Below are 16,639 nucleotides of genomic sequence, written 5' to 3' on the forward strand. Positions count from 1 at the left end.
CCATCCAATCTGACCTGGAACATTTTCAGGGATGGGGCAGCCACAGCTTCTCTGGGAAACTTGTGCCAGGGCCTCACCACCCTCACAGGGAACAATTTCCTCCTAATATTCAATCTAAACTTCTTCACTGTCAGTGTGAAGTCATTTCCCCTTGTCCTGTCACTCCAGGCCCTTGTCAAGAGTCTCTCTCCATCTTTCCTGTGAGTTCCCTTCAGGCACTGCAAGACCACAGTGAGGTCACCCCAAAGCCTTCTCTTCCCCAGGCTGAACAATCCCAATTCCCTCAGTATGTCCTCATGGCAGAGCTGCTCCATCACTCTGATGCCCTTGGTGTCAAGTTTATTTAGTACATGAAATATCACAGTGTGAAGAGACTTCTAAAAACAATGCCACTATATCCCTAAATCAAGTGAATTACAAAAATCAGCAGATCAAGAGGCAAGTTTTTTGGTTTTTTTTAACCAAGCATTTTAATCTGCAAAAACTGAGCAGTTCAAACTGAGTTCCTTAGCTCCTTAAACTTGGAGTTTGTGGAATTTCAATCTTTGTGGGATGGATGCCCAAAGGAACTGAATGTAAATGCAGTTTATTTCTTTAAAATTGTAGACAGGATTTCAGTATGCAACAAATAAAGAATTCTTGGCAATTAACTCAACTGACTGTTGTTTACACAGCCAATTTCTGTAAATTTTGTCCCAAATCTGGGCTTCTGTAGGAGGTAAATAGCATGAAATTTGCCCATAAATGTGCTCAACAGAAGGTAAAATGCATACTCCAAGATACAGGAGTTAGTTACCAGCTCACAGGAAAGGGAGAATAGTCTAATTTTTTTTCTGACTAGTTTTTCTAGTGCATTAGATCAAAACCTGCAGACTTCTGGAGATTTATTTTTCATCCTGAAAATTTGCTGTGGCCCTCCAACCTGTTATTACAGTCTTTGACAGGGTACAATACAAGTCAGTAAGGGCAGAATTAAGGACTATGTTACTTACTCAGGCAGAACTCCCGTTAATTTCAAGTACTGATGAATAGAACTTATAGAAATTAGTCCTTCCACTCTGTTTAATCAGAAAGACCTGCATCATCTTGAATGCTGTCGATAAGAAGCTTAGGCCTCAATTCAGAAAAAGCATTTAATTGTATCTGTATCCAGGATGCTGAAGCCTGTGCTTAACTTTAATCATATGCTTGGGTCAGAGTTCCACAATTAAACAATGCAAGCTATAGCAGTGCCCAAAAAAGAATGCTTCCTTCAGCCAAAATCTTAATAAGTTACACAAATAAGAGCAGTAAACAACAGCCCTGCCTTCTCTAGTTTCTAGGTTCCAAACACTCTTCCAATCTTCCAACAAAGACCACTATTTTTGTTTATAAATTTTTTAGCAGAAAGAATCTCACAAGTGTAAGACACTATTTTCTTAAAATCCTTGCTCTAATCTGTGCTGTTAAGGCTCCAACAGGTGAATAAAAAAGCATCCAGTATTCCTAATTTAACACCTTTTAGCTGTCTAGGCAAAAAAAAAAAATCCTTTGGGAAAGACAAGCAGTGATTTAATTTACTTATAACTTCAAAGAAAAAGAATGGAAGATAGATGAACAGGATAATTTATTGCAAGTTACTCTCTGTCATCTGTGAAAGGACACTGAGATCAGGGAAGGGCCATGACAACAGGAGAAAGAACAATGTTGTATCCATCCTCACAGAAAGGACAAAAGAATAATTAAAATAATTAAGAAATCATAATAAGTCTCACATTGGTCTCTTGAAAAGTGAAGAAACCCATTCGAAACACTAAGGAGAAGTAGGTATTTGTGAAGATTCATTTTGGATTTACCAAGGGTGAATCATTCCTGCACCAACCTGGCCGCTTTCTGTGAGGAAAATGACTGGACCTGTGGGCAAGAGACTTGCCCATGCCACTTGCCTTGACTTCAGCAAAAGGTGAGTTCCATGGTTTGCTCAGAGGGTGTTAGTCAGTCAGTAAGTGTGCCTGGAAACCTGTAACAGCTGGAGTACTGCTCCTAGTGGTCATCCTAGAACGGCCCTGCTTTACAGAAAGGACCAGGAGGAGGTGACAGAATTCTTGCTCCTGCACGATAACATCAGGCTGAGGTGGGATCAAGAGATGGTCAGTTTTATTAAGCATGCAGCTGCTGTCCAGAGAGAACTGGACTGACTGAAGGAACAGGTCTCTACTAACCTCCTGAACTTTATAAAGAGCAAATGCCTCTGAAACAGAAAACTCCTTGCAGGAGAACTGTCTCTAGTGAAAAGACCCTTTGGTGTCTGCAGAAAACAAGATGAATAAGAGCCAAGATTGTGCCCTGGCAGTGCAGTCCAACAGCACCTGGGCTGTGTCAGTGAGTGGATCCAGGGAAGTGATTACCCCAGCTTTTAAGCACTCATCAGCCTGTATCTAAAATACTGCTTTGGGCCTCCCAGTGGAAAACATTAATGGCACTACTTATGTAAGTCAAGGGCAGAGAACGTGTCCAAGGAAGAGAAACTCAGGAACAAGGCTTGCTCAGCACAGTTAAGGAACTCATCAAAAGACAGGGCCAGGCTCTTCACAGTGGTTAATGCTGGAAGTACAAGAGACAATAGGCTTATACTGAAAGCAGAGAGGTTCAGGCTGGATATAATGAGAAGCTTTTACACAATGAAGACAGTCAGGGCATGTCCAGAAAGATGGAGAAATCCCCTTGGAGATTTACGTCATCTGACTGGGTAATATCCTGAGTAACACGGTTTGAGATCAGACCTTTCAACAGGAGTATATTAGGACTACATAAAATCCTGAAAGCCTTCCCAACTTGGAATATTCTACTATAGTATACTTTTAAGCATTCTACTACTTCATATTGAGAGTGTAGAAAGAGCTATTTCCTACTAAAGTCTGGAATAAAATTGTAAACAGAGGAACACAGTACTGTGGCCATACCTTGGGTTCATCTGTCTGAGACAGAAGAGAAAATTGCACTGTAGATTTTCAGAAGAACAGGGAGCAAGTGGGATATTTTTAGTTGCATTTCTTATACAATGCAAAGATAACCAGATTCCAAGACAGCAACAGTGAGAAGGTTTGAACACATGTCATATACTCTAAAATTAAAGAACTCCCATATCTAAATAACACATTGAAAGACCATATCAACACTCCTTTGAAGTCATAAATTTTGCTTATGAATACTCTGGTATGAAACTATCATAACCTAGAACTCAAATAAACATTAAAAGAACCATAATTATAACAAAAAAGAGGATGAAATCTCTGCGTAATATTATAATCATAATTGTCCTCATTCATCTTCAGCCATTCTTCTATTTTCATTCAGTCACTTTTTATTTTCAAAAGTTTATGATGTAAGAAATAAGTTGAAAAGGAAAAAAAAATCATTTACTGCATATTCATCTAACTATCCCATATGCTTAAAAAGATATTTCTCAAAAACATGAAAGAGGCCAGAAAGACACTGGCCAGTTTAAGAAATACTGTATCAAACTGATGGGTTTATCATACTAATAATATGATTCAATAAATGCTAAAATATTAGGGGTTAAAGAACTCTGGGTATACTTAAAGTCCTTTTATAATTCCAATTGTTGAAATTGGTATTTATGACCAATTATCTTGGTTTCTTCTACAGAGTTTCAGCTAATATATAAAATAATAAGAGATTTTCTTTTTTCTTCAGTTAATCTTATCAAGGACTTGCTTAGTGAAGAGTTGGGCTCCAGTATCTGAAAGGGATTTTAGTCCTTGTGGGAGACATGCTTATGGAACACTGGTAAGGAATCAACCTATAGCAAGAATTATTTTTCCATGTTTTGCAATGTTGAAATTTTAAAAATAGATATATAAAGTATTAGAAATGTACAATTCTACTTCATGTTTATCTCTATCATCCTTTACACCAGAGACCCTCCTCTTCAAACCAGCTTGCCTTAATTCAGTTGTTAACTGAAGCAATGGTTCAGGAAGAAATACTTCTGTTTCAATTACTAGCTGAATTAACAATTTAAATAATTTATTCTGCCAATATCATATTTAAAATGAATTAAAGGAAAGACAGAATACCAGATTCTATTACCCCTAGGGTTTTCTCCAAGTTAGGACACAAGCCAAGAGACAAGCCCTTTTTCTTCTATAAAGAAAATCTTCCTTGAGAAGTATGTAGAATGAGTTACTCACTTTCCTGCCAAATAGGAAAAATAAGAACACACACACATACATATATATATGTCTATATATATACATTGTGTTGAATCATGTTTGCCAGATCAGCTGGACGTTTAATGAAAAGGAGTCAGGGCCTGATGCATCTCAGAAATAACTGGAAGCCTTTCCATCAGCTCCAGTGAGAGTTGGATCTAGCCCCATCTGCATGTTTTCAGGCACAACACCAGTTTTCATTTCCTGACCTCTGTGTAATTCCATTGAGGATGGCACTACTGCAGAGAGAGAAGAGCAACTTCTCAGAACATTGCAAATATCCACCACATTTTCAATTAACATTCTGCACATACAGTAACAACCCTATTCATTATATACTTCTATCCACATCTTCTGTGTTACCATTCATTTAAGAAAAACAAAATATACTATTAATTGTTCCATTACAAAGCTTTCATCTGCCATATTTGCACGAATGTACTGTCAGACACATGCATTCATACATGTGTGTATAATCCTTTATCTCTGCTGCAAGGGCAAAAATGTCTTTTGATGTACATGAATAAAGGAGCTATACATTGCAAGCCTTTCTATTAGAGAATCATAGAATGGTTTGGATTGGAAGGGACCTTGAAGATCAGTCAGTTCCAACCCCCTGCAGTGGGCAAGGACATTTTCCATTACCCCAGGTTGCTCAGAGCCCCATCCAGCCTGGCCTTCAGTACTTCCAGGGGTGGGGCAGCCAAGCTTCTCTGGACAACCTGTGCCATGGCCTCAGCACCTCAGAGGGAAGAATTTCATCCTAATATTTAATCTAAACTTGCTCTCTGTCAGTTTCAAGTCATTCCCCCTTATACTGTCACTACATGTCCTTGTAAATAGTGTGTGACCATAAAAAATTAAACAGTAGTACTGACTATAAGGCAGATCATTCCAGATTTCCTAAACCAGTCCCTTAGAACTTGTCATTTTCTAAAATCAATGTCATAATTCATAAGGACTGTCTGTTTATCTATTTGCTACTTAACCTGAGGCATTTCACACAAATGTTTCAACTCCTTTAGCTGTAAATTAATTCTCTCCTGAAATAATAGAACCTTAGGGTGTTATTGTTAGAGTAATTTCACACCAATCTTTCATGAAGCGCTCTAAACTGAGCCCTCACAGTTGCTTTCTCACCCTCTGAATAACCAATAAAATATTTATTCAAACAGTCTGAATAGGATGGTGGAGGATGAAATTTTGTTCTTTGCTTATTCCAGTAGCGGAAACACACCAAGTCGTGTTTTGTATGAGAGCTGTTATTCTAGAACACAAACCCCACTGGGCAAGTAATACATTAGATGTGTCATACTTCGTCTTGACAGGCTCATCAGGCTGATTTGGAATTTGCTGCCTGGGTAGAGTGACTCATATGTTTACTGGCCCTGACAGGTGCTGGGCATCTTCCGCACTCATTAAAGTTAATGACTTGAACAGCAGAGAGGGAAAACTGTGTGCTGGTTTCCTCTGAACCAGTATTCCCAAGTTATCATTTAAGAGAGGATGTAAGTGGTGTCACCTTTCTTCTGCAATCACAAAAGCAGCCCCTAACCAAACCCCTGTCCCTTCATTGCAAAAAATAACCCAATTAGCTTCACAGGAACGCCTTGCTGGAGTACAGCAAGGAAAAAAATTGCACTGTACACAGATCTTTGCACACAAAAACTGCTTCTTGCCATAAAACCAGTCACTTCCTCACTGGAACAGAGGAATTAACATACTGGAAACAAGCCAGCAATTTTATAGAAATACATGTCTTTAAGTAAGCTCTGGACCAGTATTCTCACAATTGCCATCCTTTGGCATCATTTCTATCCCAATAAGCCGCAGCTGCTGAACTGGAGACTTCTGACTTCATGTTAGATAAGTAATGAGAAGTTATAGGCAGCAGTGCCAGAGCCAGTCCTTTGATATTAACACAGCACACTACAGTTGTTGACCAGCCACACATAAAAAAGATATGCCTTTAATTTACACTAGTTAGCTAAAAATATGCAGCAGAAAACTTCACAGAGACTTATGCCATGACATTAGACTGTCAACCAAGACACAAAGAGTTAGAGACCTCACAGACATCTCTGTATTCACAAAAAACCAAGAAATTAGGAGGATTGAATCTGTAACTACAGAGACATCTCTACTTTGATGCCTGTCCAGCTACTAGGTCTGCCCTGGTAATATGACAAAGTTCTGTACCCTGGCTTCCACCCAACAAAACAGAAATACTGAGCCAGAGACCTCACAGAAACCTGTGTCTTTATATTATCCTGCCACACATCATCTCCTAAGCTTGATCTTGCAAAAAGACTGAAACCTCTAAAAATAAGGCTGAAGAATTATTGCAGTCTTAAATACTCATCACTTTTAATATCTAGCTTTTCAGGGTCTTCCAAAGCAAAATGTAATGGTGCATTTGCACAGTTAGGACGGTTTAATTGAACTGTTACATTTAGGTTTTTTCCTCTTCTGAAGTTATCAGATCAAAATGTATTGCTCTCATAATTTCATAAGACACTGACGTACAAAGGTCTGAGCAACACATCTTCCAACCCCAGACTAATGTGCTGTTTGCTGGACAGAACTAGTAGGCAGAATGTTCACTGATGGAAAACTGCTCAGTTGCTTTGAATGTATTTCAGTAATTTGGGGAACACTAATTCAGAAATTCAGTATTTTTTCCATCCACACTGGCAGAGAAAGCAATTTGACAAAAAATATTCCATGTTAGCCTTTTCATTCTTGATGCCTGAAAGGAGTTTTTCCGACTTTTGTAATGCTGGACCTTTACATTGTTCCTTGTTTTCCACCTATTCACTTAACATTTCTTCTTGGGTTCTTTCTTGGTTTTTAGTGTGGGGTTTTCTCATTTGGTTAGTGTTTCGGGGTATTTTTGTTTGGGGTTTTTTTCTGTTTCTTTTTGTTTTACCTTAATTTTAAAATTATTTCTAGAGCATCAATGGCTGACTTGTTTCCAGTTCCCATTTACTTTAAGCCAAAAAAAAAGCTGAACAGCAATTCTTTTATTGGACTTCTGCTTTGATTCCTCACTTGGAAGGCCAAGACAGCTGGGTAATGTGTAAGACTCCACAATGTTCTGCGAGTCTCTGCTTATTGGGCAATATCAAAAGCCCACTAAAATAATTGAGAATCTTTCCATGATCTTCTGTGGAGTTTGGTTCCGCACAACAGGTGAAAGGCAGGCTCACTGAAATGAAAGATTCCCTGGAAACACTTTACAATGCTGGTCAGCAGAAGAAAGGGATAATGAGGTTCTTCCACAAGCTATATTTGTTGGACCAAACCTGAAAACTTGAAAATTCTTCACTTTGGATACTGATTCTCAACCAGCAAATTAAAATGTTTTTTTTCTCCCTGGAAGTTGTACATGGTATTGGAATGTTTAGACTTTTCTGGCACACATGGAATGCAGGGAATGAACAACAGTTAACCAAGCATAATGGACCAAGACTACAGAATTTGTGAATGTTTAAAAAATAGATCTCAACTCAACAGTTTACAAGAGGAGATTGATTTAAAAGGGCTTGTCCAAAAAAGTTTGAAATAGCCATCAAAATCCTGAATCCGCTTCAGTTCTGAAAATGATCTACCAACTATTTTTCCATTTGTCCTGGAAATACCATTAAAACTTCACAGCTGTGTAACTGCAACAGGACTAAAGACACCAAGATTACCTTTGCAAGTGAAATCACCATAATAAAAGCTGCTTTTCTCATTATGCAGAAAGTGCAGGTATTCTGAGGGATTGCTGTAAAAATTCTGTGGTGATTATCTTGGGAATCAGGCACTACTCTACAGATTAGATCCTGAACCACCTGTCAACTCCATTTATATGCAAATTGCTTTACTTTGAAAGACATGATCTCAAAGCCCTGCAATGGCGACTGCAGGCCTGCATTTCACCACACCACCATCTACCAACTCAAAAGGCTAATTAAGAGCACTAAAAAAGTGTCTTTTGCAACCTCTGAGAGACAGACAAAAATATAATCACAACATAACAAAACACAAATTCCACATTAATTAAAAGAGTAAGCTGCATCTCACCTCATTTGAATTTTCTGTTGTGATGTTTTTATTTTTCAGCTTTTTCTGCAGCAGTTTGGTTTCATACTCTGGCCTGGGATGCTCCTGAGAAAGACAAAAACAAACAAACAAATATGATTATGATTAAGAGGAAATTCCCCAAAATTTTTGGTCACATTTTTTTTTTCACAAACAAAGCCATCAAGATGATTCACCTCCACACACTTTTGGACTAGGCTATCAGATCTGGCCCAGCTTCCCTAATCAATAAACTTTCAATGTGCCTTTGCAAAATATATTTTTCTTTCCCAAATTAGAGCATAAATTAAGCAAGGTGACAAAAATTAACCAGGCTTTTCAAGTGAGCAGCTCATAAAAGAGAAAGTTATCATGCATCTTCTCATCCCTACCAAGTTCTGAATTCTGAATCTGGATTGACATCTCCCACAAAAAAAGGCTATTCCTACAGCATTGGCCATGTCATCCCTCTTTACTATAATTACAACCCTTGTATATCAGCCCCATCCAAAAAAAGGGTTATTAACATTTTCTAATTAATCTGATAGTAATGAAGAAAACAAAAAACATTTTAAATTAATAAATCCTCATAAGCAATAGAATGGAGCCTACATGGAACTCTACCAGTTCCTTGAGAGATACAGGTGGTACTCATTTTCTGTATCTGTAACATTTTCACCAGAGCAGACACAATCCTCACCATTCTCTGTTGCATATGAGACTACAAACCCAGTCAGACCTCCAAACTATTTATTATCCTGATCATGAGATTTTCCTAATGCATTCAAAAGGTATGTGATAAAGTGTTGCTGCTGGGCCTGGGGGTCTGTCCGACCCCCAGCTTCTGCCGGTAACAAGCCCAGATAGACATCCTGGGGAAGAGAGCCACCGTTCAGGGTTTCTAGGAGGTTTCCAGCCAGGGGTAACCCTTAGGAGCACGGGCAGAGGCTTTGAGTGACCAGCTCTTTTAGAAGTGATTTCTGCTCTGTGATCAGCTCTGTTCAGCCCAGCCAGCTGTGTTCAGGGGTTACCCCAGCCAACGCAGACAAGAGATGGGAGCACCATGTAGCATTTCACGGAAAGTCTTTAATGCAGGCTTCAGCGAAGGGGACCAGTGATGATCTAACCCAGATCTGGGCAAAAGCCAGAGTTCTTATAGGGAAGGGGAGAATCGGGAAGGGGACCAGTGGTCTGAGACCAGGATAAAATGACCAATAGTTAACAGGGAGATAACATGGGGTCCTGAAGCAGGAAGGGGTCCACAGCTTAGCCACTGTGACTAGGTGGTTTTGTCTTGTCTTAGGGGACAGATCTCCAGGGAGGATGCCTGTCAGAGGACTGGGCTTCCTCCACAACTCCTGTCTCTGTATTTAGTAAAAAGGCATCTCCTATAGATCATTTGAAGCAACGGAGGAGGCATGAGAACATAGATAAGACAATAATAATCACAATAAAAATCCATAAAATCCCCTTAACTAAAGATGACACCCATCCCGTTAGTCCCCAGTGACCAAGAAGCTAATTTTCATCTTTGGGCAGGGATGGGGCTTCTGATAACAAAATTTGTTTGTTTGGTTTTTTTTTTTGGGGGGGGGGGAGGGTTAGGGTTTTCTCCCTCATCCCTTTCCTCTGTTCTTTCTCCCTCTTTTTCTATTTACTAAAAGCTGAGTATGGGGGAGGTAGGTATAGGGTTTAGAGAGGTTCTGGCAAGGGGGACATGAGGGTTTTTAGGGAAAAAGGGGTAACAACATATAAACTAGGCAGCAATTTGTGACCAGGCTGTGTCTGGCCTATGGCTTGACTGATGCGGGAACATCTTGCTCAGTTCTCTGTTTTGTCTGCAGTTGGGTGACTGGATGATCTTCTCTCTGGTTTGTGGATGCTTGGCGACGCCATGGTCTCCATGCAGAGCAGCTCTGGTTTTGTGGAGGTCTTGTATTTGACTTAGGAGAATTCTTGTTAGTGTCCGTGGGGGCAGTGTTTGCAGTGCCTAGATATGGTTTTATGTTTTTTCCTGAGAACCATCTTGGGCCAGATGGTAGTGAGACACAGGCATAGCCTCTTCCCCAGGTAATCAGTTGGAAAGGCCTACAAACCTGATGAGTCTCTGGGTCTTTTACTAGCACTGGTGGCTTTTCAGTGAGCTTAGCTTGGGTTGAATTTGAGAAGTGGCGAAGGATTGGAGGGTCAGGCTCAGATGCTGTACAATTTAGGAAGTTAACGATGTAGAGGGCCTTACAAAGTATCTTGACAGGGGATGTAATTTCTGCTTCTCTCTGTTGTTCATGGAGGACTCTTTTGAGGGTTTGACAAGTCCTTTCTATGATAGATTGCCCTGTGGGATTTGCAGGTATGCCTCTACTGTGTTCTATTCCCTACTCACTGAAGAACTCTTTTAACCTGTAAGAGACATAGATCCACTGTCTGTTTTGATGGTTTTTGGGACTCCTAGAATGGCAAATGCCAAGAAGAAAATGCTTGATGGTGTGAGTGACACTTTCTCCTACATAAACTGATGCAAACAATGCTCCAGAAAACATGTCAACTGACACATACACTTATTTAGACCTTCCAAAAGATGGAAAATGAGTCATATCAGTCTGCCACAGCTGACAGCTGTTACTGCCTCGGGGATTGACCCCAGTACCCATAGACGGTATCTGGTAATTTTGGCAATTTGGGCATGTTGCAATAATAGCTTTTGCTTGATCTTTTGAGAGCTTGAACATTCTGATGAGGGCAGGTACATTTTGGCGATAAAATGCATGTGACAACTTTGCCTGAGCAAAGATGTCAGGGACATTAGCCATTTCCACTGGCATGTCCATCCACTGGCAAGTCCAATGCGTCCGCTTTCCTGTTCTCTTCTGTGATGGCACCTGACAGGTCGGTGTGTGACCTCACATGCATAATATGGTAAGGTTGCTTTCTGTGGGAGATTAAACAAGTTAATTCAGAGATCAATTGGTGTAATTTTGGATTTGAAACGTCTTTGAGAAAAGCGTGTTCTGCCCTCATAGCTATACCAGCAACATAAGCTGAATCTGTGACCAAATTAAATCTTTGAATTTCTCAAAGGCTCTGACGACAGCTGCTAACTCATCTATCTGTGGGGATCCTTCCACTCTTTGGACATCAGATTCCCACTTTTGGGTCTTGGGGTCCTTCCAGGTCATCACAGACTTGTGGGATGACCCTGAGCCATCTGTAAAAAGAGTTAGAGCTTTGAGAGGTGTCCTGCTTTTGGACTAATTTTGGGGTCAGATTAAAGGCTGCATTAAAAAGTCTATGTTTCGGTATGCAGATTGAAATTTGGCCTGTTTAGCTATCCAGGGCGAACTGGAGCTTTTCATTGGTCTGGAGCAAATGCTCTAGGTCTCCAGCAGTCAGTGGCAGGTATATGCATGTGAACTCACACCCTGCAAAAGAGCAGAGGCAGGTCCTGGCTTTTTTAATTAGATGTGCCAAGATTTCCTGAAATGTGGCAATTGTTTTTGTAGGCTGGTTGTTTGTAAAGATCCATTCAAGTATCAACAGAGGGTATCTGAGTTGAGGGTCCCATTGGAAAATCAGTCCATAGAAACAGAAGGCCTTTTCAAAAATGACAAACTGGAAAGGCAGGCTGGGCTCGAAGTGATGGACTTGGTGTGAAGACAGGGCTTCTTGGATTTTGGTGATGGTATCACGGGCTTCTGGTGTGAGGGCACATGGAGAGGCCAGTTCTCCACTGCCATGGAGAAGATGGAACAGAGGGGCGAGGTCTTCTGTTGTAATTCCTATCAGGGGATGTGTTCAGTTGATCGACCCACATAAACTGTACAAGTCTCTCAGGGTCTTTGGTTCATCTTGGATGGTGAGCTGTTGGGGTACAATGGTCCTTTCATGAATTTGGAATTCTGAGATAAGTCCATGGGCTGGTGTACTGCACTTTGTCCTCACAAATCTCAAATCCTTCTTTCTCTATAGTTTCAATGGTCTTTTTAACCACTTTGTCAAAATAAGTCTTTTCTGATGCACTGACCAGGATATCATCCATATAGTGGTGGATGATTGCATCTGGGAATAGCTTCCAGATGAGGGACAGAATGTGAGCAATGTACCACTGGCATATAGTTGGACTGTTCTTGAGGCCTTGAGGTAGACAAAGCCAATTATATCTTCTGAGTGGAGCCTCTCTGTTAAGAGAGGGGACAGAGAAGGCAAAGCAGGAGGCATCTTGGGGATGCAGTGGGATGCTGAAGAAACAGTCTTTGATGTCTATGATGTCAAGAGTCCAGTCTCGAGGCAGCATCAGTGGTGAGGGAAGGCCAGGCTGGAGGGGACCCATGTCCTCAATGACATTGTTGATCTTGTGAAGATCATGTAAAAAGTCTCCACCTGTCTTTTCCAGGCTTTTTCAGCACAAAGACTGGGAAGTTCCAAGGGCTGGTGGTCTCGATGATGTGGCCTTTGGCAAGCTACTCTTCAGCTAGGGCTTCTAGTGCACACAATTTCACCTTTGAGAGGGGTCACTGCTCGACCCAGACTGGGTCTTCACGTTTCCAGGTGAGCTGAGGGGTAGATAGCAGTGCACAGTCCTCAGTGGCACCAGTCAGAAATTCCCACTGGGAATGCGTAAGGAAGCCCGCACTGGGATAGAAGGTCCCTACCCCTTAGTGTGATGGGAGCCCTTACCACGAATGACCAGATGGTTGCCATCTTGCCTTCAGGCCCTTCGACGATGACATTCTGCTTGCTGTGCCTAGACACTGTAACTCCACTGATCCCTGCAATCATGCCTGCCACAGGCTGCAGTTCCCAGTTTGCTGGCCACTCCAAGCAGGCAATGATGGTCACATCTCCACCAAAGTATCATTTAAATCATTGAATCTCAGAATACTCTGGGTTGGAAGGGTCATTACATCTCGTTTCAACCTCCCTGCCATGGGCAGGGATACCTTCCCCTGTGATGTGTAAATGTTTTTGGTCGTAAGGAATGACAAAAGTCACAGGCGTTGCAAAAAATCAGAAGTATTTAATTATAGATTACACACTTGGCATAGAAATTGGTATATAGTCCCTAACCTACTATAAAAGAACATGTCAGTGGGATTTGGATGAAGGAATGAGATGAAAGGTGAGAGAGAAAAGGAGATAAGAGAGAGAGAAAGAGATCAGCAACCCTAATTCCAGTGTTGATCCCTCATGGGGTGATGGGATGTCCAAGATCCCAAGGAGTGCCACCTAGGCTTGCTGGGGGTATCCTTTTAAGGGTGGATTTCTGCCTCTGAAAATAAGTTTCTTGCTTTACATGCAAATAAGTTATCATGAACCCTCCATCATTTCAGACCTTTCTGAAAGTGGTGGTCTTGATCCCCCCTACAGTCCATGCCCATTTCTTGGCCTGATTACTGCACTTTCTTTGTTGTGCATCTGTGGACTTGATCAAGATGTTTGCCCTAGAAAAGTGCTGCTCTACCTTCACATGTCCCCCTTCACATTTTGTTCTTCCTCCTGGTGTGCTGGTACCAACAATACTTGTCTGTGATTACCAACAATCCTTGGCTGGCTCCTTGGCTATCCCAGTATCAGTGTTTGAGACACACACAGTAGACACTTCTCTTCTGGGTATCTACACAGGTTGGTCAGAGCCCTAGCCAACCTGGCCTTGAACACTTCCAGGGATGGGACAGCACAGCTGCTCTGGGAAAGCTGTGCTAGGGCCTCAGCACCCTCACAGGGAACAATTTCTTCCCAATATCCAATCTAAACTTCCTCTCTGTGTGAAGGCATTCCCCCTTGCTCTGTCACTCCAGGCCCTTGTCAAGAGACTCTCTTCATCTTTCCTGTGGGCTCTCTTTCAGGTACTGCAAGGCCACAATGACGTCACCACAAGGCCTTTTCTTCTCCAGGCTGAACAATCCCAATTCTCTCAGCCTTTCCTTGTAAAAGAGGTTCTCCATCCCTCTGATCATCTTGGTGTACTTCCTCTGGACAACATGTGGACTTCCAAAACATAGTGAGGCACGGGCAAACTGTAACATTAATAAAGCTGATTAGCAGCAAAAATGGTGGTAAGCAGGATGGGGAAAAGACAGAGGTACAACAGTAAGTATTTAAAGATGCTGCAGACAATGCTTGTATCCTGATGCTTTTTTAATTTTTACTAGCTTGTGTTGATTTATCTGCTACCAAGCTTCCTTACATAAAGATTCAGAGATTGGATGTGACAAACATTTTTTAGACTTAAATGAAGAAAGGATGAAGACACCTGGCATGGATGGCTACATGACAGGAGACAGCTTGGTCAAAGTAGGGAAAGGAGATAAATTAAGCTGAAAGAAACTGAGGAAATCTAAATATACTATGCTACTGCAGACCTGAATTTGGTTTTTTTTTCCTTTTTTCTCTTATTTTCTGCTAAGCAAAGCATTCTGAGACATGAAGGGCAGCCTCCAGAGGTCAGAGCAACTCTTGAAAACTGATTTGAATGAAAACAAGGTGAAATGCAAAACATTGTATACTGGCTTACTTTTTGCTATTGACAGTTTTGCTCTCAATACATATTCTGCTCAAATTTGGCCAAGTTATTTTTAGTTTTTCTAGTAAGACACTCCAGTGTCCTTTTAACTGCCTTTCATACACCTACACCTGGACTGGAATAGCAGGAACTGGAATCTGCCAAGTCACCTTACCCTTGACTGAATAGACCACAGAGGTCCATGGAATGCATTTGGTAGATATTCCTTGTATGAGTATTTTGCACAAACTATTTCTTTACAGTCCAGACTTAGGGATATCTGACCCATGCATCCATGGATGTGAAGGGACAATTCCACTCAGCTGTAAGAAGAGTGTGATTCAGAATCAATTCTTTGTCTGAAAATGGGAAGAGTTCTACACTTAGGACAACAAGCTAGAAATAGTTGTGATGACTTCACAAAGGCCAAATGTCCATGTTGGGATAGATTTGAATCCTAGGATGCTAGAAGTTTTCCAGTACAGCTGCCAGACACTTACTGAAAGCCAAGTGAGCCAAGGTACTCTGAGGCCAAATGAGTGCTCCAAGTATTAAATGGTAATTCCCATTCTGAAAACAAAGAGCCAAAACATGAAATTTCTGCTCAGGCAAAGCTCATGTTGACGTAAGTGGAAATTTTCCCTGAGAATGGTCTCCAGGATTTGCCTCAGACATATACACATATATCTACTATCCATCCAATTAAGCCTCTGTAGGTAATGACCCAGTTTGATAAGAATAAATAATGTGAACCAATATCTCCTTAATTTCCCTTTGATTTAGAAAGAAAATGATAATGAAATTTTACAAACATGCATGACAAACACATGGAATGTATTTAAAAAAAAAATAAAATTAGAACCTTAGCAATTATCCCAGATTTGACAGACCAAAGGAGTTATCAAAAAAATAAGCCATATACTGTAAGTAAAGGCAAAGACTCACTGCAAATCACTTGAACAGACTTATCCATCCTAACATCCTGAACAGAAGAAGAGCAGATAAGCAGTGCACACTGATGCAAAGGAAGTTTTCCACAAATAAAAATTTGAATGACCCAGCTGCTGTCCCAAAGCAAGATGGAAATGTGGAATGAACAGAACAAAGAGCCCAGCTGTTCTCTGCTGCAAAAGGGTTAATTATTAGAAATCGAGGACTTAAACCCTTAAATTTCCTATGATGGTGACATTGGATGCAGGGGGTGAAAAGTCTAGGGAAGAGTTTGTCATTCACACCAAGAACTTGTTATAAATCCATATTGTGATATTGGCTTTTGCAAGTATTAGGATGAATATTATATGTTAAATACTTTTTGGCTATATATGTACTTTTTCTCTCGCTAACAAGTTTTAAGCATAAAGGAATTTTGTGGTGTCCCTTGGTACAAAGCACAGAAACCCCAGAGGGCGAAGACTGTGGGGCCCAAGCTGTTATCAGCAGAAAGACAATGGAGCCCAGACTGTTACCAGCTGCAGGACATGGAGACCAGGCTGTTATCAGCAGCAGGGACCAGGCCGTTGGCAGCGGAAGGACATGAAGCCCAGCTGCCATCAGCAGAAAGACGAGGGGCCCGGACTGTTATCAACACTGACCACTTGCAAGAAAAAGAAATCAAACTCAAAAATAACGATGATCAGCAAAAATAAAAACCATACAGAGCATGCTCTGAAAAGGCAGAACCAGGGAGGGGACATGCTAAATACTTCTTGAAAAAGTTTGAATATGCATTAAACCCTCACAGCAGGATGGGATAAAAAGGGTGTTCCCAAGATACCAGGTGTGTTCCTGGCAACATGCCAGGGCACCCAGCCATTTTAACCCTTTGCTTTATTTCCTTTGTCTCCTAATTGTCTTTTTGTTT

General features: G+C 41.0%; 1 protein-coding gene across 1 annotated transcript in view; it reads right to left on the bottom strand.

The window, feature by feature from the left end:
- Window positions 1-16,639, bottom strand: part of LOC131572702 (anoctamin-2-like) — a 158,407-nt gene that overhangs the window by 69,172 nt on the left and 72,596 nt on the right. The window contains exon 14 of the mRNA XM_058825985.1: window positions 8,283-8,366. Within this exon, the coding sequence (XP_058681968.1) occupies window positions 8,283-8,366 (84 nt within the window). The remainder of the gene's footprint in view (window positions 1-8,282; window positions 8,367-16,639) is intronic.

Source organism: Poecile atricapillus, chromosome Z, assembly GCF_030490865.1.
Source record: "Poecile atricapillus isolate bPoeAtr1 chromosome Z, bPoeAtr1.hap1, whole genome shotgun sequence".
In the NCBI taxonomy this organism is placed as follows: Eukaryota; Metazoa; Chordata; class Aves; order Passeriformes; family Paridae; genus Poecile; species Poecile atricapillus.